This window comes from Equus quagga, chromosome 3, assembly GCF_021613505.1.
Source record: "Equus quagga isolate Etosha38 chromosome 3, UCLA_HA_Equagga_1.0, whole genome shotgun sequence".
Taxonomy (NCBI): domain Eukaryota; kingdom Metazoa; phylum Chordata; class Mammalia; order Perissodactyla; family Equidae; genus Equus; species Equus quagga.
Genome location: NC_060269.1, coordinates 89,769,819 through 89,794,372, shown reverse-complemented (window position 1 = coordinate 89,794,372; position 24,554 = coordinate 89,769,819). Strand labels below are relative to the sequence as shown.

General features: G+C 38.6%; 3 protein-coding genes across 9 annotated transcripts in view; 1 reads left to right on the top strand and 2 right to left on the bottom strand.

Moving 5' to 3' along the window:
• HELQ (helicase, POLQ like) overlaps nucleotides 1-12,499 on the bottom strand; it is a 51,561-nt gene extending 39,062 nt beyond the window's left edge. For all 3 annotated transcript variants that reach the window (XR_006887982.1, XM_046656868.1, XM_046656867.1), the window contains exons 1-6: nucleotides 12,030-12,499; nucleotides 10,262-10,976; nucleotides 5,907-6,085; nucleotides 5,146-5,346; nucleotides 4,637-4,709; nucleotides 1,333-1,430 (exon numbers count right to left, since the gene is read on the bottom strand). Coding sequence is in view for 2 of the 3 variants with exons in the window: in XM_046656868.1 (XP_046512824.1) it covers nucleotides 1,333-1,430; nucleotides 4,637-4,709; nucleotides 5,146-5,346; nucleotides 5,907-6,085; nucleotides 10,262-10,976; nucleotides 12,030-12,221 (1,458 nt within the window). In the remaining variant the exon portion in view is untranslated. The remainder of the gene's footprint in view (nucleotides 1-1,332; nucleotides 1,431-4,636; nucleotides 4,710-5,145; nucleotides 5,347-5,906; nucleotides 6,086-10,261; nucleotides 10,977-12,029) is intronic.
• An 89-nt stretch (nucleotides 12,500-12,588) lies between these two features.
• MRPS18C (mitochondrial ribosomal protein S18C) lies at nucleotides 12,589-17,094 on the top strand. The gene is made up of 6 exons (XM_046656878.1): nucleotides 12,589-12,740; nucleotides 13,550-13,602; nucleotides 15,121-15,204; nucleotides 16,231-16,288; nucleotides 16,834-16,893; nucleotides 16,978-17,094. Exons 1-6 carry the CDS (start codon nucleotides 12,644-12,646, stop codon nucleotides 17,052-17,054), a joined length of 429 nt encoding a protein of 142 aa, XP_046512834.1. The 5' UTR covers nucleotides 12,589-12,643; the 3' UTR covers nucleotides 17,055-17,094.
• Nucleotides 17,095-17,386: 292 nt separating this feature from the next.
• Nucleotides 17,387-24,554, bottom strand: part of ABRAXAS1 (abraxas 1, BRCA1 A complex subunit) — a 95,095-nt gene continuing 87,927 nt past the window's right edge. For all 5 annotated transcript variants that reach the window (XM_046656876.1, XM_046656874.1, XM_046656875.1 and 2 more), the window contains 3 exons: nucleotides 23,646-23,730; nucleotides 21,063-21,177; nucleotides 17,387-20,482 (listed from right to left, as the gene is read on the bottom strand). In XM_046656876.1, coding sequence (XP_046512832.1) covers nucleotides 20,049-20,482; nucleotides 21,063-21,177; nucleotides 23,646-23,730 — 634 coding nt within the window. In that variant the 3' untranslated portion in view covers nucleotides 17,387-20,048. The remainder of the gene's footprint in view (nucleotides 20,483-21,062; nucleotides 21,178-23,645; nucleotides 23,731-24,554) is intronic.

The window sequence follows — 24,554 nt, the reverse complement described above, 5'->3', positions numbered from 1 at the left end:
CTTGAAAATTTGCAGATGTGGTGCAAATGTAAAAACACCGAATTTCAAATTAAAATTATTTTCTGAAAACCTACTTAGAACATGCACACTAGTAGTGCAGACAGAGTATATGTACTACTACTTTCAACTAAGTACAAATTACAGTTATTTAATTTCTTCATGCCATTTGGGAATACTATTATTGGGCAGTTTAAATTTAAATCCATATGAAGTCTTTTTTTTTTCTGCTGGGAAAGGTTCACCCTGAGCTAACATCTGTTGCCAATCTTCCCCTCTCTCCCTTTTTCCCCTCCCAAAGCCCCAGTACCTACTTATATATTCCAGTTGTAAGTCCCTCTAGTTCTTCTATGTGAGCTGCCGCCACTGCATGGCTACCAACAGATGAGTGGTGTGGTTCCACACCTGGGAACTGAACTCAGGCTGCTGAAGCGGAGCGTGCCAAACTTTGAGCATTAGGCCAACAGGGCTGGCTCCATATGAAGTCTTAACTTATTAAAAAAGCATTATAACTACCAAAGCATAAATATTTGAAAACGTTTTAACTTTTAAGATAATTTTTTTATGTGCCAATAATTCAAAACATGAATCACTAAATTTTGACCAAATGTAAAAATTTACCTTAGAGAATAAGAAGTGGAAAAATGGAATGGGTCTGGAAAATTACATTCAATAAAGATTCACTGAAGGCCCACGGGCCGGGGCCGGCCCAGTGGCACAGTGGTTAAGTGCGCACGTTCTACTTTTTGGCGGCCCAGGGTTCGCTGGTTCGGATCTGAGGTGTGGACATGGTACTGCTTGGCAAAAGCCATGCTGTGGTAGGCGTCCCACGTATAAAGTTGAGGAAGATGGGCACAGATGTTAGCTCAGGGCCAGTCTTCCTCAGCAAAAAGAGGAGGATTGGTAGCAGATGTTAGCTCAGGGCTAATCTTCCTCAAAAGAAAAAAAAAAAAAGGCCCACGGGCCAGTCACTGTTCCAGGTGCTACAGATAGATTAGTGACTCAAGCCAAGATCCCCAACCCCAGAGTGTTTACATTCTCTAAACACAAACTCTTATTTGTATATAGCCATGGTGATTGGAATTCTGTCCCTTCACTATTCTATAGAATTTTTAGTTGTTGTTGTTGAGGAAGGTCACTGCCACAGCATGGCCGCCGACAACTGGTGTAGGTCCATGCCCAGAAACCAAACCCAGGCTGCCGAAGTGGAGCACGCTGAACTTAACCACTAGGCCACGGGGCCAGCTCTTCAATTTTTTTACATAGTACGTTTGCTACTTCTCTAAGTAAGATGCTACAGAACAAATCAATACAGTGTAAACCTGAGGTACATACTGGTCTAAACTGACTGGTGTAATACTCTGCTTGAAGGAACTCTTGCAGGTCTTCAACATTGCTCAACGTTGCACTCATACCAATAATTTGAGTTGTTTCTAAAAAAAAAAAAAATCCAAAGTATCGAGAAAAATTTGTTTTTTAGTACATCATAGTAATTTTAGCAACTTTTTTGGGTTCTGAATTCTTCCTGCGTGATTTGGGAAAGGTGGGGGTGGAGGGGTAGAGGAGGGAAAAGGTAAGAAAAATACAAATATATTTTGTTGTTAGTGACACAAAGTCGATTCTGATTCTGACCCCTAGTGATTCTGTGTACAGCAGAGCAGAACCCTGCGCAGTCTTTTTGCGCCATCCTCTCACCTTCTGGCACTATATAGGACAATGCTCACTGCTACTCACAGGGTTTTCATGGCCAATTTTTCATAGGTGGGTGGCCAAGTCCTTCTTCCTAACCTGTCTTAGTCTAGAAGCTCTGCTGAAACTTGTCCACCATGGGTGACCCTGCTGGTATGTGAAATACTGGTGGCATAGCTTTCAGCATCATAGGAACATGCAGCTGCCACACAGTATGGCAACCAACAGATGGGTGTGGTTCTCTGACAAGGAAGCAAACCCAGGCCACAGCAGTGAGAGCCCTGGTGGTCTAGTGGTTAAGATTCAGTGTTCTTATCGCTGCAGCCGGGGGTGAGGGAACCACGCCACCCTTCTGTCAGTTCTCATACTGTGGCGGCTGTGTGTTGCAGTGATGCTGAAAGCTATGCCACTGGTACTTGACAGCATTAACAACAATAAATCTATTACCAGAGTATTAATCCAGCAATATGCTTGTTGCTGACTAGCTGGACCATCATTATGAAGAGTTAAACATGTTCCACAGGTACGGCTATAGGCAGATGTACAGCATAGGACGCAGGGCTGAATGGGTCCCGAACTCTTGTCACATTAAAGTCCTTTATGGGATCTTGCTATCAGGCTGTTAACTTTTCTTTTTTTTTTTTTAAAATAAAGGTGGAGTGAAACTCATGAATCTGCATGACTTTCTGGGCAGTACAAAATGGCTGCTTTCCATAGACTTGGCTATTGAATGGAAAATCAAAGAAGCATTCTTAGCAAATACTTCTTCACAGCTGCTATCCTTTGTCTTGAAATTATTGTTCAAGACGTTATCCAAAAGAGGAATATGTGTTGTCTTTTCCCACTCCATGAGGGTGGACTATGAGGCTGATGAGGTGAGCATGCAGCCAAATCAAGAAAGGCTGTGCTAAGAAATTTGGGATTTATGCAGAAACAAAGAGAAGGTATTAAAGGATTGTAAGTAGCAAAATAAACTAATTGGATTTGCATCTGGGGAAGATCATTCTAACTGCACAGAGAAGATGGATTTGGTGGGGGAAAGGGCAGGGATCAAGACTGAAGCCACACAAACGAGCTTGATGATTTCTGTGGGAATTTGGTAAGAGAGGATGAGGTATTGAACTGAAGATTTAGTAGTAAAGAGCAACAGGACGGAGAGGATTTAAAAATATATTTATGAGGTAAATCAGGATTTGGCTGCTGACAGAATGTACAAGAGTAAATATTAAAAGATTCTGGCTTGGTTGGCTGGATGGCTGGCAAGTGGTGGCACGGAATTCAGTCTGAAGAATGGGTCTGAAGGAAATGAGTTAGACTTGCACACGGTGAATCTGAGCTATTCACAGGATATTCAAGTTGGAGTGCCCAGCTGGCAGATGATATTACTCAGAAGAGAGGTGAAAGCTGGAAATACAGATCAGGACCCATCAGCACACAGGAAGCACTTGAAGACATGAGTGTGGATGAGAATTAGTAGAAACCGCATGAAGCAGGAAACAAGAGAAGAGACTAAGATGCATCCACAGTAACACCAATGTACATAATACGCTTAGAAAGTGGTGTCACAGGGAGAACAAGAGGAAGAAACTAAAGAGACTCATTTCATCCAAATATCTATTAAGTGCAACGCACTGATAATAGAAAGACAAATAAGCATACAGCAATAGCAAACACACGTCCATTATGTGCAGGTACTATGCTAGATGCTTTACAAAGATTAACTCATGTCATCTTTACAGCAATTCAGTGATGAAGGTTCTACTACTGTCATCCATTTGTGACGCACGAGGAAACAGAGGTACAGTTACTGTAACTTGACAAGATCACAATGCAGTGAAAGTGAGCCAGGGTTTGAATGCAGCTCCAGAGTCTGTCCTCAGCCATCATGCTGCACTAGCTCTCAGTGCTAACACATGACCCCTCACACAGAGAGAGGAGGGAAACTAAGAGAGAATGAAGTCTCAGCACCCAAAGGAAAAAAATGATAAACAGTCAAACACTGAAGAAAAACCAAGACAAGGACATTCAGTACACGCTGGATTTGACAAGCAGGGGATCACGCTCCTCTTTTCCTCTGCTCTACATCGTTTCATAGAGCTGTCACCATCTGACACACCATGTTTACCTGTTTATCTGCTTATTGTCTGTTCACTTTCATTAAAATATATAGGTTTGATGAAGCCAAAGACTTTGTTTTATTCACTGCTGTATCCCTAACACTTAAAATAGCGCCTGGCATACAGTAGGTACTCAATAAATATTTTTTGAATGAATGATTATAAAGTGCTACAACCTGCCTAAATATCATTACTATCAAAATTTTTAAAATAATTTTAAGATTTGACCTTTATAATTAATAATTTTTCCATATACAAGGTATTGCAATACCTAACAATAAGTTATTGTAATAGCATATCAGTAAATAATAGAGAAGACATTTAGAATAAATGCTTCATATATATTTGAAGACTCTAGTGCTGCAAAATGGCTCCTTAAATTGAGTACTTAAATATGCTGCTTTGTTAGGATGATGATGATATTGACGGTGGTGGCAGCAGCAAACTCTTATTGATTGCTATGTGCTGGGCATTGCTGAATGCTTTACATGTGTTAACTCATATAATCCTCCCCAAATCCCACCAGGTCAGTACCATTATTATCCCCCTTTTACAGATGAAGAAACAGAGAGGTTAAGTCATCTGCCTAAGCACAAACAGCCACTAAGTAGAGGATGATCATGGGGGGGGAATGTCTTCAAATGTTAATTTCATTTATCCTCATCCATTCTTCCAACAAAAATTTATAAGCCTACTTTAGAAATTAAAAAACTAAGGCAGAAAGCTTAAATAACTTACTCCAGGTTACATAATCTAGCTAGTGCTAGAATTACATCTTTTATAGGTCTCCTGATTATAAATCAGTTGGTGACCACATTTGAAAACATACTTACTGCTAGTGTAGAGGATTTTTGCTAGGGTCATCTCCAGTATGGCCCCACGGCTTCCTTCACCAATCATATGCAACTTTGAGATTTTAAGAAAAGAGAGAAGAGAAAAGTAAATCTGCATATAGTGCCTCTATAAAATAGGCATATATTTGTATGAAATGAAGAAGGAACTTTGTTTTATAACTCTTAAGCATTTTTCATATAGCAACTAGAGTACAAATGCATCATTTCATTAGTATTTTAAGTTAATAAGGTCTGGGGCCAATGTCCTGACGCATCTGGAATTCATAAGTACTATTATAAAATTGAATACACACACGCATATATTTGCTCTTCAAGAAACACATGACACAAAACCGAATTTAAGATTACCAGGCATGAAATGTCTTCATCTATATTGTCTATATATTAAAAATAAGTTACTTATTCTCATAGAGGTACTAGGCAGATCCACAGAATAATAGATATGTTAGTAGAATAGAAGTCTTGATAAATTAAAAGTAGTAACCAACCTCATCTACAACAACCAGACCCAGACTGCCGATCCTTCCAGTTTCAATCAAGGAGTTCACCAGACTATGCCCTTTTTCAATAGTGGCAATGTAGAGCGATTTCTTTTCCCTTCTTTTAATTGGAGGAAATCTTCCTTTGCTTCCCGCATATTCTTCAACAAAGAAACCCAGTTCTACACCAAAGCTTGACAAACCTGAAATCTAGGATATTAGTTAAAACAAACAAACAAACCAGATAAATAAGAACTCTATTAATGCTCAAGGGATTTTAAAAAATCTAAAAATGGTGTTTAAAACCAATCAATGGGAACAAGATCTCAGATAAGACATACATATCTAAGAAATGTCATAATTAATGTGTTGTTCTTTGCAAAATGAATACAACTTTTAAACTACATAATGTGAAGATAAATTTGAACTGTCTCCCATTATGTAATAAAAATCACAATAATTCATTTATTTCAATAAAATAATTGGTTAGTTTCTGCTTGAAAAAGCAGGCGAAATATCAATAGAAGATTTAAAATTGAGTTTAATCCAGCAGTTTAGAAAAACAAAACTCTTTCTGCAACAGGTAATTAGTATTAGAAGAGATTTTCAGTCCTCCATACTGCTTTTGCACATCCTAAAAATACAGATAATTCTCTATTAATAGAGGCACCTCTTCTCAGTCAATAAAAAGTTGTTACATTTATGCTAGTTTTTATATTTTAATGTCTAAATAATATTAGTAGATATCACTTGTTAAAAAAAAATGATACCTTTTCTTGGACAATGGCCACATATGGTAGGATCATTAAAACATCTTTCCGCCGGCAAAGCAGTTCTTGTAGCATTAAAATCTCAGCCACGAGGGTTTTTCCACCACTCGTTGGCAAGGAATATATTAAATTTTTTCTTTCTTGCACAGAATTCAATGTTAAGCAAGTATGTTGCCATTCTGTGGAATTAAGAGAAAAAGCATTATTTTCCCTTTCTACAATCTCAATCTCAAGAAAGTTTCCTATGAAGGAAAGATCAAATCCCTCCATGTGTAGCAATCTTTTCATGATAAATGTAAATATACATCAATATTAAGTGTCAAAAACACCCTATGGAGGCCGGCCCGGTCGTGTAGCGGTTAAGTTCATGTGCTCTGCTTGGGTGGCCCAGGGCTCGCCAGTTTGGATCCTGCACGCAGACCTACACACCGCTCATCAAGCCAGGCTGTGGTGGCGTCCCACATGGAAGAACCAGAAGGACTTACAACTAGGATATACAACTATGCACTGGGGCTTTGGGGAGGAAAACAAAAGAGCAAGATTGGCAACAGATGTTAGCTCAGGGCCAAGAGAAAAAACAAAACAAAAACAAAACAACCCAATGTGTGATGTGCACAGCCAGTGAGAGTCTAATACCACTCAGGTCTGGTTAGCGGGGTGGGCAACTAGCCCACCCATTCACCAGCTGCAGACTTAAGTCTAAGATTCCAGCACAGCAGGCAGCAGCCTGCTGGACAAGAAGCACCATCTGGGGCATCAGAGAAACTAAAGGACAGTACAAGGAACTGTGTGAATTCTGAGGCCTCCCTCATACGTTCTGCAAGGAGATTGTGTAAGCTTCCCTTCCTCATTCATCCAAACACCACCTTAGAGGGAAACAGGGCGAGGAGGAAAAAAAGTCTATGAAGTCTTGTACAAACTAAGAAAGAATACTGAACCAGCTCTCATGGGGAGCTGAACTTTGAATGGCTTGAATACCATTTTAAAATGATAAGACTGTTTAAACCATAAAAGATTAGGATTATTAACTGGCCCATCTAGGGTTTTCACAACCTAGCAAGGTGGAACTCACAAACAGGATCACATCAGATCCAAAACATGGTGTGAAAACTAGTGTAACTACTCTGTAGGGCAATTTGACAATCTGGATCATCAAAAGTCTTCAAAATGTGTATCAGTATTTTATCACGAGAAAAATGGGCAAAAGATATGACAAGACATTTCACAGGAGGGAGAAATGCAAATGGCTAATAAATACATGAAAAGATGTTCAACTGTTACCTATTGGGTTGGCAAAATAAACAAACAAAAAACCCACAAATAACTACCAAATAAGAACCACCCCACACACGTAAAATCCAGAGCTGACTAGAGTGGGGACAAACAGGCATTCTTGTGTATGGCTGATGAGAGCAAACTGCTACACTCTTTTTGGACAGCAGTCTAGCAAAAATCACAATATCAAAAACAAAACCACACATAGTCTTCAAGCTAGCAGTATTACCCCCAGGACTCTACACCTATAGAAATAAAAGCAAGGGCATATAAACATTATGTGAATACGTTCATCATAGCATTATTTATAAGTAACAAACAACAAACATCGAGGGGGTAAAGGTTGAATGAATTGTCACACAATCATACAATGTAATTCTTTGCAGCTTGAAAATGCGGGGTAGATTGATTTATATATGCTCAATATACAGTTAGGAGAAAAAAGCAGATCATAAATGTGTGTTGGATACTATGGACCCAATTATGTACAGATATTAGAAAGAATATATGCATAGGGCTGGCCCCGTGGCTGAGTGGTTAAGTTCGCACGCTCCGCTGCAGGCGGCCCAGTATTTCGTTGGTTCAAATCCTGGGCACAGACATGGCACTGCTCATCAGACCACACTGAGGCAGCATCCCACATGCCACAACTAGAAGGACCCACAACAAAGAATATACAACTATGTACCGGGGGGGGGCCTTGGGGAAAAAAAGGAAAAAAATAAAATAAAAAAAAGAATATATGCATAGAAAACTTGGCCTTGAATATATTACATTTGTTTTCCAAAACAATTAAATTTTAAAAAGTACTCAGGGCTGGCCCTGTGGCCTAGTGATTAAGTTCAGTGTGCTCTGCTTTGGCAGTCCAAGTTCAGTTCCTGGGCACGGACCTACACCACTCATTGGCAGTCATGCTGAGGCAGCGACTCATACACAAAATAGAGGAAGACTGGCAAAGATGTTAGCTCAGGGCTGATCTTCCTTAAGCAAAAAGAGGAAGATTGGCAAGAGATGTTAGCTCAGTAATCTTCCTCAGCAAAAAAAGAACAAAAAAATAAAAATGACTCATAGAATATATTACAAAGGTATTAAAAATAGTGACATGTGAATGACACTCAAGTGACTTTAATTTATTGTGCTTATTGGTGACGCCCAAATATGTGCAAATGACTATGTATTTTTTTACTTTAAAAAAATTTAAAAATACTTAAATACTTAAGTTTAATACTTAATACTTAAATATTAAAAAGTACTTCAGACTGGTATTACCCATTAGTTACCAAACTGCAGATGTTTGTGCCAAAATACAAGTTGACCATATCTACATTTTATCCAACTCAGATTAAACTATAAAATGACGAAAATAATGAACATTTAAGAATATCATTTATCTTCACACGTTAAAAAAATTAATTATATTAACCTAGTTCTCAACATTTATATAAAACACGTTAATCATGTGATTTTATGATAAAAAGGCAAAAGTAACAGCATAAGGTTGAGATTCTCTAACTCAGTGACTCAAACTTTTGGCACATCAGAACCCCCGGCAGGGCTTGTTAAAGCGGATGGCCAGTTCCCACCCCTAGACGATCGGATTCGGTAGGTCTGGGGGTGGAGCCTGAGAATGTGCATTTCAACAGGGTTCCAGGTGATGCTGATCTTGTGGTCCACAAACTGCACTTTGAGAACCACTGCTTTAGCTCAATAAAACGTAGTACACATATTTATGCTTTAAATTGGTCATGTGATTAAGCCAGATTTACAAGTAAAAAGAGATTTAAAGAGTTGTTATTTACTTAAGTTCTTACAAGCTACCAATATAATTACTGACAGTCATTACCGAAGTCTAATTTGGCATGTCCTTGACACAGAACATAACTTGCAAAACAACTATTATTATTATTGTCGTTATCTCTTTTTAATAGATCAGGAACTAAGGCTCAGAGTGCAAAACTAGTTTTTAAGTGACAGGGACAGAACTCATAACTAGGCTGACAACACCCAGCAGTTGAGAACCTACCATAGTGAACCAGGCACAGTGCTAGCTACATAAGAAAAAGATGAGTTAGATAGAGCCCTGTCCTCACGGTACTCATTCTGACAGGCGAGGCAGATGGGAGAAAAGAGGGAAGAAAGTTAACATCTACTTCACGGGCAACAGACACCTTTAGCTCTGAATCTACAAATCTCACAATTTAGAATTTACTAGACTCTTGCACAGTCTTATATTAGACTTTGTTTCCTGTAGTCCTGTTACTCCAACCTGATTGTCTTCCAAGATGAGAACCCGTGTTTTCATATGGTTCATAGGATACTAACACAGGAGTTTCAGAAATACTTAGGAAGTGACTAGTTGGTAGGCTGATCTTCCAGGATGGTAGGAACTGTCCCTTCGTGGTTTAAGATGACAGATATTTGAAAGGACCCAGGACTTTTGAAAAACATTACAAGATACACTAATTGTTATTAATACTATCTCTTTGCACTTAAATCTTAACTTCAGCTGTCTTTAAAGATGTTTAGTTTTAATCACTAACTTCTTTCACTCAAGACATCTGAGTAGTCAGAATTTCAACAACTAATGTTGGTAGAGAAGTCAGAGCCAGCCAGGAAAGACCAGCTAAGAAAACTGATGAACAGCTAGACATTCAGAGAGAAAACCAGGAGTGCAACGTCAAGACGTCAAGAAATGACTGTTTCATGAAGGGTCGGGTAAGTTGTGTCATGTACGCTAATAAGAAGTCAGGTAAGGTAAGAACTAAAAGTATCACTGGGTTTAGACAGTGAAGTCATTACATCTTAAGTGAGAGCACAGAACGCAGAGTTGGAGTGGGCTGGGAGTTACTCAGGTGAGGAAAAGGAGACAGCAAGGATAACAGGTCTGAGAAGTATGACCACATAGGGAAGGAAAGAGGTTCAGTAGTAGCAAGACAGAGATGGAAAGCTGAGAGAACTGATAATTTTGATCTGCTTTTAAGATGAGAAATATGACCATGGAAGTATCTGATTTCTATTGATATGCACCAATATTATGGTAATGATGGTAATTTTTTTTTAATTCCAGCAAAAAACATTACCATATAATTTTTCAATTCCCTTGAATTGAACATAAAGGTCTCTCACTTTGCTGGGTAATGAATAAAAAGGACCAAGATCATCTGATAATGACTCAATTGTTTTCTTAGCAACATTAATTTCTTCAGACAGGAGAGTCTCTTTGAGCTGTTTAGTCCTAGAAAATATTGGTGTTTGGGCCTTGGCATTTCCAGTCATGGTACTTTTTAGATGATCTTTAAGACTTTTTTTCCTATTCACATCTGAACTAGTTTTGCCTGTAGAAGACGATTCATCAATTTGCTGGGGTTGCTCTATGCTACTACGGGGCAATTCCTCATTCACAGTCTTGTGAGAGGATGAGTTCCAATCCCTCTCTTTAGTAGACTGATCACCCAAATCATTTGAGGAGTTCCGCAAATTTTCAAAGTATAAAACCTGGGAAGAAGGTACATCACACAAAAGATCAGCTCCAGATTCAGTAGAGACATCTTCGTACTCGCTCTGGTTCTTTGTGTGCTCATCTGTTTTTAATTCTGTAAAGTTGTCTAAGGTAGTAACGCTGAGTTTATGTTTGATGCTGTCTGAACAAAGATCTTCAGTGGCAACGTGTGTAGCATGTTCCCTACGTTCAGGAAGTGGCATATATTTTTGTTCCAGGTCATCAAGTTGAGCTAAAAAAGAGTTTTCAGCAAAGCTATCATAGTCATCAAACATGTCCTCTTCACTGTCATAACTCTGGAAAGAAAACAAAAAGATTTATGGTCAAGCCTAACTTCATTAAAAATAAAAGTTCCAGCCTAGAGCTATACCAGGTATAAATATATGGTCACAAATGAATCATAGACCTAAATGTAAATCACCCTATGAATTAGCTATCATCCCCTTTTTATAGATGAAGAAATGGAGGCCCAGAGAGGGTAAGTGACTTGTCTAAACTGCACTCATAGTGTATAGTGATGCTGGGATCCTAATTCCTAAGCCAGTACTAAATCCTTAAAGCGGTAGCAGGACTGATAGACATCAATTGGGATGTCATCTCACTAGAAGTTTCTGATTACTGCAGTACCCTCACCTCTCCCACACTCCAATCTACAGAAGCTGGCCTGTAACTAAATCATGTTTGTACTACTGGGCACTCCAAGGAGATTCTGTTCCTAGGAATTTGGAATCGAGAGGGAGTCTGCACACTGACTCATGGTGCTGTAGTGAACGGAAGAGATGTAAATCTGGAGACAGCAATATAGTGCAGTGACTAAAAACACAGGATTTGGTGTCAGAAGCGTAGTTTCTTAACTTCTCAGGGCCTGACTCTTGTTGTAAAATCCAGATAACGTAAATAGTTTAACGAATTACCCGGCACATAACGGGCCTGCAATAAATGGTAGATTTTATTAGTACAGCAAGAGCAGCCTAAGTTCAACGTCTAGGTTTGCGTCTCAGTCATGCTTATTTGCTTCGTGCACAACTTCTATGTCTCTCGGTCTTCGTTTAATATCTACATAAAAATCGGGATAACGAGGCAACACCTAGCCAGTGAGGATTACCAGCGATAACAAAGGTGAGCAAATGAAGGCTATTTGGTCAAATGAAGGATAATTGGTCAATTACTGGCACCTGAGAAGGGAACGGCCAAAATTTTGGAGTTTCCTGTTCCAAGCCTGCTATGGCTGGTCTCCCACTCCCCGTTCAGTGGGTATGCGCGGTAGGCAACCTGGGTTTGCATCATCATCCCAAAGGCGGGGCATGGGACGAAGAAGTGGGGGAATCTGAGAGCTGAGGGGGCTGTACCTCGACTGGTTGCACGCCCACGGTTTTCCGCCGCTGCCTCCCAGCCCCCATCTCCTTCTCCTCTTGTTCTTCCTTTTCATCCCCCGGCTTGAGCTCGGCCGCGGTGGGGGCGGCTAAAATGCTGCCTAGGCTGGGACGGGTCCTTTTGCGGACAGACACCCGCCGGCGGATGCGAGAACCACCTTCGTCCATGGCAGGGGCCGAGGGCCCTGCCCAAATGTCGTCCCCCGGGACCCAGCCGCCAAACCCCAGTCGAGCAGCGAGTAGAACACAGGCCGCGGACAGCAACAGGGCGAAACTGCGCTCGCCCCTCCATCCACCTTTGGGAAAGACCACCAATTAATCTTCAGGGCTCTCCGACCGGAAGCGGAGACAAGCGTAGGAGCCCGCCTTCTTCTCGTCCAATCACAAGCCTCCGGGGCTTGTGGCGCGGTGAGGGTGAGAACCGCCAAGATGCTGCGCAGGCGCATTGAAAACCCCACCTACTCTTCCTGCTGTCCCGAGTTCGCCCGCGGAACCTTTGAATGGAGTCCTCGGGTCAACAGGGGAAGAGCACCGGAAGGGACTTGTCAGGATGCTTTAGAAAGAGAAAAGGAAGAGAGGGATGAGGAACCATGGCAGCTCTGGTTGCTGTTTGCAGCGGTCTGGGGAGGAAAAAGACCACCTTCGTCAGGGTTGCTGCCTGCCTCACAGATCCCGGGACTCACGCGGGTAAAGTCTGCATATCCTCCGCTCCTTTGGAGCATTGCAGCCGTTCCCTCCGCCCTAGTTAGGCCGGGGGAGTCGTCACTTAGCTAAACGACGCCGGTTCCAGGCGATTCAGTTTCTCCAGGATAGGCTGGAATCTGTAATGGCCCATGAAAAATACTAGTGTATTTTAAAGCTAGAGGGGACATGACATGTCCAGTACACTCTTTTTTTAAAAACACACGAGGAGAGAGAGATGATTATCCAAAAGAGGCAGACTTGCCTAAAGATCTCCGGGGAAACTTGGTGAGGAAGGGACGTTTCCAGAATCATCCAGCACAGATCCCAGATTGTCAGGTCTTGGATCAGGGCGCAATTGTAAGGTCGGCTCTTGAATCTTGTCATTTCCGCCCCTCTATCTTCTCTGCGCTTCTCTATCAATAACGACTCTTTGTAGGGGATCTGTTACTCTTTTTTTCCCTTTGGGATGACAGCGCCTTGCTGTTGCTTCTCCCGTGTTTGCAGTAAAATGTCTCTAACCATGGAGTGAAGGGAAAATAAATTTCAGTAAGAAAGCGGGTGAGAGGTTGTTATGGGTGGGGAAATATATGCCGTTTCCCCAAAGCCCTGGAAAGCAAGCATATCTATCTTAAGTCTTAATCTCTCTCAAATCTAAGGGTTTCTATCCAGTCATTGTGAGTCTAATGAATATAAAACCTTTCTCTTGTGTCCCTTGATTCATCTTGCTTCCATAAAAACAAAAATCTTCCTTTAGCTACTCAGATTAAAAAAAAAAAAAGAATTGGTTTGTTGTTCTTTCTTTTTAATTGCAGTGCTGTGGAGAAGTTGCTCACAATATAAACAGATAACCAGCAATGAGGACCTGGTAAGAATTTTTTTCTCTTCCTTTTTATAAGGCATTTGCTAATATGACCCAATTCTTATATTTTAGCTATTTGAATAGAGTTCAGCTGGAGGACAAAACAATAATCATTAGCCTAAATTTGAAAATTATAATTCATTGATGAATAGACACTTGAGTTTTGAAGCAAGAGAATTCCTAGAATCCAGCAAGAAGCACGGCTTCTGTAATACCATATTTTTCTTCCTAGATCTTAAATTTAAGGACGTGCTTTGGGAATTAAAAAATAAAGATAGTTTTGGTGGATGGAATAATTGCATATAATCCAACAAAGAGATTGTGCAAACCTTACCTATAGCTTGGCTTTCTTCCCCATTTCAAATTCAATTCTGTCTTTACCCCTTTCATCACTTTGGGGGTGGGGGCTGTCTTAGTAAATGAGGGATCAAAATTAATTTTATACCAGGACATTAAATACAGTTTCTTCCAACCTGTAGATGCATTTTTATGGGTTTCAAGTACTAGCATTGGACTTGGGCAGTATATTTTGTTGCTACATGCAAAGATAATTTAACACTAATCAGACCATACAAAGCACTTAGCAGTGTAGAGAAAGAATATAGTCAGTCATTATATGTGAGTGAGTATAAATTGGATTAAGGAAGTCTGAGGAGTTGGTAAAAACAAAAGAACTCCTCCAGTTCCTCGGAGCATCCATCCTGGTCATCTAATTCACACAATAGTTCAAGAGAGTAAAGGAAATCACTAGAGCTCTTCTTTAGGTTATAAATCCCACTGAGATTCTAATGAAAGCTATGGGCTCTCTCAGAAAGAGGCACACAGTCCCATTCATTTGAAATTTTACCTAGAACTACAGGGAGGGGTTCAAGGACTTCTTAGGCATTTCTAGATGAAGAATCTCTGGACGGGGGACACCTATACTGATTGTAGGAGGGAGGTATTGGTACAGAAGCTTTAGAGGCAGTAGTGAAGAAAGAAACAACAACCAGGCTGACACAAATTTATAAAGCAGTCTGGGGCCATAAAATTGGTCAAAGAACCTTATGTTACAGTAAACCATGTGGCACTGTGTTTTTATAACATAAAAATAGTGATAAAACATCTGATAGGGAAATATGGGGATGGATTAGGGATTGTACTAACTTAAGCCTAGGCAAAACACTTTGAGGAGAGACTCACTCATTGCAGATTTGAATTTTTTCCCCCCCATAAACCCTTTTTTCTCCAAAGATTGTATTTTATCCCAGAATCCTATGAGACTTAATTCCTCCTTAACCAAACTAAAAATAAAATACTTGTACGAATATGGACAAAGCACAGTGAACTCTTTAAAATGGCGAATCATTTTCAGAAGTACTTGATTGTTTTTACAAGCCAAGCTGTTGTATTTATTCTTTTTCACAATAAGAAAGGTACTAATCCTTTGGATAGATTTAAATGTGGTAATGTTAAGATTTAATTTTTTTAATTCAAAATTAACACATTAAACTATATTACCAGATTTTTTTTCCTTTATCCTAGCCCATTCCAATGGAAAATCCTTATAAGGAGCCTCTTAAAAAATGTATCTTGTGTGGAAAACGTGTAGATTATAAGAATGTACAGGTGAGATCTGGTTTTACTTCACTATGATACTTGATTTTAGGATTTTGCTTCTTTACTAGTCTCAACTAAAGAGAATCAAGTGTTTTATAATAGGCTTTGTGTAGAGGCAGCTGTTTTAGAAACTTCATAATTTCAAATCTGGTTATACTTCTATGTATAGGGTATCTATTTTATTCGAATAAGAGCCCCCTGGCTCTCCTTCATTTGCTATTATTTCAGCTCAACGTTTCTTCCTCTTTTCTCTGCCCCAAACATCTTAGCCAGAGCTCACCTTGGCAGTGCTTCTCAGTTGGTGGAGTTGAGTGGTTTGGAAAAAGCTCCTCTCGTGAAGCTGATCTCTACCTCACACCAGTATCACTGCTTCAAATATAGTTTTATCTGTTGTCCATCACTCAGCAAATTAAAAGTGGCAAATTTAGTGGATAGAGTAATGCTGGAGCTAAGTCTGCTGACAATAGTATAAAGTGATAGCTGCCTTGGAGAAAAACCAAGAAAGTTTAAAATGCAACGTATTAGGAGGATTATGCATAGTGCCAAGAAAAGTGCCTGGCACCTGGAAAGTGCTGAAGAATTTAAATTAATAAAACATAAATTACGGCAAATGGCCCGATGTACCTGTACCTTTTGAAGACCTCACTGTAGTCTGCTGTTATGTGATAGCTTATCATGAGAGGTGAAATGTTTAGTACCCTGTTGTAAGCAGCAGTATTTTAGAAAAGTCATCTGTGGAAAAGTCAAGAGAACAGCTTTAGCACTGAAAGAATATGCTCATTAATCTGTTATGTAGACTTTTTTGCACACTAGGTAAGAGTGTTTAGTAAATTAGTTATTTAAAAAGATGACTGATTAATGGGATAGTTCAATATTTTTATTCATATTTTATGACATTTTCTGAAATTTATTAATAAACCTTTACATAACTTGAAGGTAACATAAAATAGGTTTCTTTTTTGAAATTTACACAATCAAGGTTGAATAACAAATATATTAATATAAATTTTTTTTCCTCTCCCAATCAAACTCCAGCTTTTGTCCCAGTTTATTTCTCCATTTACTGGATGCATTTATGGGAGGCACATAACAGGTATTTTGTTTTCTATTATAGCAACTTAAATGTAGATATGAATTATATAGATCTACTTCTTTTATTTAAGAAAAACTGGCAAATTTTCAAAGTGTTATAAATCACTATTAGACTAGATACTACAGGTACTTTAAGAAAGGCTCTTCTTAGGCCAAAAGATTATTTTGCGTGTCTTCTTATGCTCAGAGTTAACTATAGAGGCTGACAAGATGTAGAAAACTTGGGCCTAAAAAAACGGCACTGATGTTCTGAAGTACGCTATCGTCCTTCCAAGACGATTATTTAAACCAGTAAACCAGGGACCTACTGCCCATAGGCCAAATTGGATCTGCCATCATTTGTAAATAGCTTAGTTTACTAGTGTCTCTGACTGCTTTATGAGCTACGACGGTGTGAGCTGAGAAGTTAGGACAGAGATTGTATGGCCTGCAAAGCCTAAGATGTTACTGTCTTACAGATTTTCCAACCCTTCCTTGACTTACACAATTGCTAGGCAGTTTGAGTACTGGCCTTTTTTATGAATAAGAAAGCATTTTCTTTTATAGGTCTTTGTGGGAAGAAACAAAAAGAAATCACAAAAGCGATTAAGAGAGCTCAAATAATGGGTAAGAGTACCTGAAAAAATGATTTGGGCTAATCAAAATTTTCCTCATTATCTTTTCTGAAGAACTTTAATTATCTCATTACAGGGTTTATGCCAGTTACATACAAGGATCCTGCATATCTCAAAGACCCTAAAGTCTGTAACATCAAATATCGGGAGTAAATTATATAAGGTTATCATCAATAAACTTATTTTACAAATGGTTGTGATGCTAATATTGACTCAAACTATAAGATTTAATAACTTGGGTAGAAAATTACTAGACTAAATCTTATCAAACTTACTAAGTTAAAAACTTAATAATATGAAGTCTTATGAGGAAAAAGTGCTTCAGAAGTGAGGCTTCCTCTCCAAATCAGTGAATGTTCATTAAAAAAAAAAAAGATTTGGGGTGCCGGCCCCATGGCTGAGTGGTTAAGTGTGCGTGCCCCACTTCGGTGGCCCAGGGTTTCTCGGGTTCGGATCCTGGGTGTGGACGTGGCACCATTCATCAGGCAGTTTTGAGGCGGCATCCCACATGCCACAACTAGAAGGAACCACAACTAAAAGTATACAACTATCTACTGGGGGGTATTTGGGGAGAAGAAGAAAAAAAAAAAGATTTAAAATGTTAATACTCATTACCTTTTACATACGTATGAATAAAAACGGTGCTGTGGGATTGTCACTTATATCTGGTCCACAAACAGGCTCATACAATAATATACCACTGATACTGGGATATTAAATATGGAAGGGATGACTTGTATTGGAATTTTACTTTAGGCTCAGATTCTGTCTTGTAAATGGGATTTTAGGGATATGGGTGCAGGAAAGTGAAATGCTTAATGTGCAAATCCCATGTGTAGGGTGTGGACTTGAAATTGCTCAGGAAGATTTTCTAACTGGCAAATATAAGTATGACTGGCTAAGACAGTGGGCCTTCTCTTTGTAGAGATGTAACATGGGGATGGCTAGTGGTGCTATCACGGGACCTAACATTTATTCCTGGACTAGTCTATCCTGAAACTGGTAGTATCCTTTAAATAAACTGATCCACAGGCAATCTATTACGTCATCTTAACTCCAATGATAAAAACTGCCAAAAGATGGAGAATAAACGGGAAAAAATATCCCATAAGGACTCTTGCTCCTCAATGATGGAAGATCAGCTGTGTACTAACGACTTCAGCAAGCTTCTCTAATTGAAAATTGAGCATTGCTTTCTTCAAAGGAGATGGATTGCTGTGCAAAAGTAGGAGCTAAATGCTTTTGTACCTCTCTAGAGTTTTAGCAAATTGAACTTTGTATGAAGGCCCATTTCAGACTTCAGTTTGAATAAGTGTGTAAGCAGTCTTTGAAAAATTTCAAGCTATTGTTTTCAGAAGACATTTGCATATGCTGCCTGCTGTTGTTTCTTTGTTCCTAGTCTAGCCTTTATATCCAGTTTTGTTCCTTTGTTGTTTACATTTAGTCATTATCTATGTTCTGTGTGATAAGTTCCATATGCTCTGGTGATGGCTATGGTTATTTTTAAATTAGGGTTCAGATTGACAGTTTGTTTCCCCTCCTTCTGCCCTGCGCAACACCACAATGCTTATGTAACCAGTAAAACAATCCCAGCAGAAACTCATTATCTGCATAAATCATCCCAGGTATTATGTGGGCCTCATAAGCACCCCATGGTAACCAGTGCATTTTAAAACACAGGTAAATGATAGTTTTTGATACTAGCTGTGAATTTGCTCTATCACCTAGGAAGTAACAGATGGAAGAGCAATGGGCAAAGTGTGTTCAGTATTTCATCCAGTGAGTGAAACATGAAGGCTTCATGTGATGTGTATGTTTCATGGAAAATTCTCACAATTGTGGAAAAGACAAATAGAAAAAACACAGGAAAAATTCTCTTTGCCAACCTCCACTTAACCAACTCACTAGATAAAACTAGGGATTTACAATCTTCCTTAAAAATTACTGAAGCCCGTGACTCTCCAAACCTGTTGAGTTGTGCATTACCAAGAGTCAGCTATTTTGTTCTCAGATCTGTGTCACTTGTATTTGTTTTTGCATTGATGAAGTATGAGCATTAAAAAGAAAGTTACTGTTGCAATGAAAACTAAGTAAATGCCCTGGAAAGAGCTGATAACTACATTTAAAAAAAATAGTTGTCAGATAAGGTCTATCACCTCATTAGGTTAGGACAATTGAGTAAGGTTGGGAGTGGGAGGGTGCTGTGAAATGAAAAAACCTATCAGCATTTTGTACTTAGGTTGCTTTGCAAGTTTCTTTAAATCTTTCACTTTAAAGAAACTAAAACTGGGAATTGTAAAGGGTAAGTAATGGGTGTCATTTACATAGGAACTCCAGTCACTGGACTTAACACTTGCAGAAACATTCCTGACCCTACAACTAGTTGACAGATGAATGTATACTTGTGCTTTACGTTAAAATGAAATCTCTGTGATAAACATCCTATGTATGTATATATGTATGTATCATTTCTGAGTCCCACTTAAACTGGCCTTTTCAGCTAACTGACCAATTGCTGATCTCAAACACACTGCATTACCAGGCTTGTTCTGTAGTCAAATTCTGAATTCACTCGATTTTGTGTAAAGGACTCTAGACTAGGGAAAGGTTACTATTTGTATTGTGTTATAGTTGTGCCATAATTAGGAGATTTAGCAAATAAAAGTATAGGACATGCAATTAAATTTGAATTTCAGATAAACAAATAATTTTTTAATGTTAAGTATGTCCCTAATATTGCATGGTGTCAAGCATTTTATCTGGCAACTCTAGCCATAATGTACTATTTATCATAACTTAAGGAGTAAGAATTTTAACGACTTAGATAAAAAGGAAGTAAATTTGCATATTAACTTTAGACTTCTTTATATTGTGAAAGTAAGGCTAGCTAATCTCTCTTTTCCAATTCTAAAGAATACAAGTTTAAAAGAGTATCTATTTAAACTTTTCCCTCAACAGTTTAGTAAAAGGGGCAAAAAGATTTTGGTTTTAAAATAAAAGTATCTGATATTTTTTTAAAGTACTTTATAAAATAAATGCACTAGAACTTATCTATGTATTCCTGCAAATAGTTGAACATAGTAAAAATAACAGAAATGTTTTGCTTTACCCTTCAGCCAACCAAAAATCTCCTTTGGCCTAAAAGGATCAGAATGTAGGAGACTGTGGATATTCGCCAGAACTCTTCATTTTCTCAATCTCTTCATCAGTTTCTGGGCTGGTCGTTGTGGATGCTTTTTCTTGGTTACTACTATCAGTATCTGTTTTAGATGGTTTGTTTTGTATCAGCCGTGACTTCTTGAATTGCCATCCTCCATCATCTGTATCTAAAGCTTTACGCTTAATCATTAGCAGTGTACTACCAGCTGGACTAGCTTCAGGAATGTCACTGTATTCTACCATTAAGGTCAGGTTGTCTACCACATTGAGATGGTGGTTGGTAGTACAGCTACTTTTAGAAATATGCCTATTTTTCAAGGAGATCACACATGAATGAAGAAATTCACGATCTGGAAAAAAAGTCCGTAAAGCTTCACAAAGAAAAATGTTCTCCTGAGGGTCTTTTTGGACATTCTTCTCTTCTAAACAAGAAAAAATACAGTTCAGCATACAGTATTTGTTCTACAAAGGTTTTATAATTATCTGTTAGTAAAGTCTGGTCAAAAAGACTAAACAATTTTATCAAAATATCTCAAGTAAGAAAAATGACAAGCATAATCCCAAACTCCAATTTATATGGCACAATATTCTAAAAGAAAATTAAAGTTATATTCTTTAATATCAACAATATAGTATAGCTACAACAGTACCATTTCTTTCTTCAGTGGGATTTAAGAATGTTAGTAAAACAATTACTTTTAATCCTACGGTGGACAAATTCATCAGTTAGTGCAGCCGGCTCATCCATAATTCAAATCGGTAAGAATTTTTTTTAAAAGCACAGAAAGTAGTAATGCATGAACTTTTTTTTGGGTGAAGATCAGCCCTGAGCTAACATCTGTTTCAGTCTTCCTCTGTTTTACATGGGATGCCACCACAGCGTGGCTTGACAAGTGGTGCTAGGTCAGTGCCCAGGATCTGAACCTGCGAACCCCACCGAAGCAGTGTGTGTGAACCTAACCACTATGCCACTGGGCCAGCCCATGTGAACTTTTTACTTACGTGTTGCTTGAATCTGTGCTTGTTTTCTTTTTTTAATTTCTTGTTTTAATCTGTTTACATCCTTTAGTAGTTTTTCTACTGCTCGCTCACTGTGTTCCACTTTTTTGCATATACTCTGCAAAAGAAAATAAGGGCATGACTAAAATTCCAAGTTGTGTACTACAGTCTAGGTTCACAAATAATATAAAATATCCTTCATGGTACATAATATCTAACATTATCTGCCTTTACAAAAATTTTATTTTATTTTGCTATTTTCTGGAGGAATTCAGCAAGCAGTTAGCTGGTGTTTTATAGTTATAAAATGCTTTCCAGATGTATTAACTTCCCATTTATACATAACTTTACCATACTAGTTATTTCCTTGATAATACACAGAAATAAAACAAAAAAACCGAGAAAATATGAACAATTTTGAAAGATGCAGTTACTGCCAATATTTAACATTAAAGAGACTATGTTTTACTCTTATGAAATAAAACTATCAAAGATTTTAATTCCTGTAAAAGAAATTACTTTTGAAAAGCAGAGTGGATTTATGTGTCATCAGTTTTAAGTACGAATACCCTTTGACTCAGTGGTTTCATTTTTGGAATGTATCTTACATAAATAACAAAAATTTATCTAAGATGATGTTTCCTAGTATAATATCAAATCAAAAGTAACTAATTTCCAATCATAGGGTAATAGGTTGTTACACCAGTTTTAAAGTAGATAGTTTCTAGGATGTCTGCCCAGCTTATTTCTCATCAACTTGTTCACCCTGCTGTAACAATTCACCAGTGACCCCTTTGACCAACTTTAATCCTGACCCAAGCAGAGAGAATATATAACCAACTGGCAAATTCTGATGTCTTGAATAGAACAGATCTAAACGCAGGAGCTGTGGGATGGCCATTCTCTGTTCGGCCAGTGGATGAATAAACAGATTTGTAGATACTATAGAGGAAACCAATGTGCAACCACAAAGGGACAGAAAGTTCTGATGGCATTCCAGCTCCTGGATCCAATTCCTTCCTGAAGCTCAGCTGCTGTCTGCCTACAGTTCCTGTAACTTACCTCTACGTTCCCTATTTAAGCCCCAGTTGGTACTTTTAACATTAAGAATTCTAAAGTACTGCTCTATGAAATACACTGCCATTAAAAAGATCTACAGAATAAGGAGCAACATGAAAAATGTTTAATGATCTATCAAATCAATAAAAATCATGACACAAATTTATAGGAACCCATTACTGTCAACTGTGTAAAAGCATGTATACATTAGGGAAAAACTGGAGAATATGGCAAAGGTAAAACAGTTATGTTACAATGTTGAGATTCTGGATGATTCTCTATTTTCTAAAATTCCTCTATTTATCATTCATATTAAAAAAGTGTGCTGGGCCAGCCGGTGGCGTATTGGTTAAGTTCACATGCTCCGCTTCTGTGGCCTGGGGTTCGTGGGTTCAGTCCTGGGTGTGGACCTACACATGACTCAACAAGCCATACTGTGGCAGTGTCCCACATAGAAAATGGAGGAGAACTGGCACAGATGTTAGCTCAGTGACAATCATCCTCAAGCAAAAAAAGGAAGATTGGCAACAGATGTTAGCTCAGAGCTGGTATTCCTCACCAAAGGAAAAAAAAAGTGTGCAACATTAGTAGTGTGTAAAATTTATTAACCCCACTTCTCTTAGTGTGCTATACTGATGAGTATGGTGGCCACGGAAATAGACTTCTCAGATCTCCATTTGGAGGAAGCATAGTTTACCGACAGCCCCAGCTGCCATCCTTTTGAGTCCACTGCTTTGTCTGCGCTTAGGCCATGCTTCCCCTAGGCTGCTCTTCACCAGTGACTGAGAACAGTGTGGGTATTAGTACAGGTGCATTCCTGTAGGACAGCTTTGTTCAAAGCCTCCCTATCAGCCTGGCTGAAACTTGTCTGCCCTGCAGTCTAAAAGCTCTTCCTACTCCACTCTCCTCACTCTCCCCCATCTCCTTTCTCAGGTGTCCTGCTTGCGTTCCAAGTCTCCCTGCCTGCTCTTGCTCCTTCCCTCTTATACTTTTCAGGCCCAATAAATCTGTTGCATGTAATCCCATCTTGATGTCTCAAAGGACATGAACTGACACGATGAGATACAACTTAGTATTGTGGTAGATTGTTGTTCCCAAATATTTGCTTCCCTTTTTATCCCTGCCTATTGTCTTGTGACACCCTCTGGCCAACAGAACGTGAGTAGAAGTGACATGCTGGCTCTGAGCAGAAGTTTTAAGAGCTGTTGTGAACTTCCACCAACTTTCTTGCTCTTTTCCCTTTGTCGTGAGAAGAGCATGTTCCACATAAGGGCTGCTCCTTCAGTCTGGATCCTAGGATCACGATGACATTTAGAACAGGAACAGAACTGTAGCCAAGATATAATGTGAGTGAGACTAAACTTCTGTTTTTGTAGGCCACTGAGATTGAGGTCTTTGTAACTGAAGCTAAACTAACAGCAAAATAGAAATCTAAAATGTCATGTTATCCCTAAAAAATTTCAGGGATCAATTTGATATGAACTCTAGAAGTGGTCTTTAAGTGTTTGATATTTAATGTTAACTTACCTTTAATTCCTCTTGTAAGGAAGCATACATTTCATTTATCTTATGTACCTCCTTTAAAGATCCATCTTCTTTAAAAAATTCAGAGCTGTAAAAAATCACCGTTTTCTCAGGCAAGTGTACAGAACTTATTTTAATGATACGATGAAAACTTATTTGTCATTAGGAACAATGGAAGATTCTTTTTACTGGCTTTGTAAGGACCATAATTTTGTCAACCTACTTGTATATAACAAAACCAACCAGAAAAGCTAGTTCATCTACCTTCACATTAGCAAACTTTTTAGCCTCCTAAATACTATTGCCAGGACTCAAAAAAGAGGTTCAGTAAAAACAGATAAAGATTGAAGGAGGGAGGGGGGGAAAAGGTTTCTTTCTTGGCAATGGGGACCAGTCAATTCAAAAAATATTTTACTGAGTTTAAGTCATTGATTCAAAGAGGCAACATTATTTTATATACCACAAAGAAAGAAAAACAATACTAAGGCACGGTTTGTAAGACATCCCAATTTGAGATAAATGTAATAAAACTGTGCATCTTATAATCAATGAAATGTGGTATTGCAGTCCCCCCTCATCTGTGGGGGATACATTCCAAGACACCCCGTGGATGCCTGAAACCACGGATAGTACCCGAACCCTATATATACTCTGTTTTTTCATATATATATATAATACACACACACACACATATATGAAATAAATTTTAATTTATAAATTAGGCACAGTGAGAGATTAACAAAATAGAACAATTATAACAATATACTGTAATAAAATCTGTTACTGTAGATCTTAGCAACCTCAGCATGTGATTTTTTTTCTTTCCTATTAAGTGGAGAACTTTCACCTTTTCACTTAAAGGAAGCACTTTATGATTTCTCTTGGGCGTATCCAAAGTGCCATCATCACTAC

Coding starts and splice junctions, on each gene's coding strand:
- MRPS18C (XM_046656878.1), top strand. CDS start 12,644: ATGGCAGCTCTGGTTGCTGTTTGCAGCGGTCTGGGGAGGAAAAAGACC. Junction 12,741..13,549: donor AGATCCCGGGACTCACGCGG/GTAAAGTCTGCA, acceptor TTTTAATTGCAG/TGCTGTGGAGAAGTTGCTCA. Junction 15,205..16,230: donor TAGATTATAAGAATGTACAG/GTGAGATCTGGT, acceptor ATCAAACTCCAG/CTTTTGTCCCAGTTTATTTC.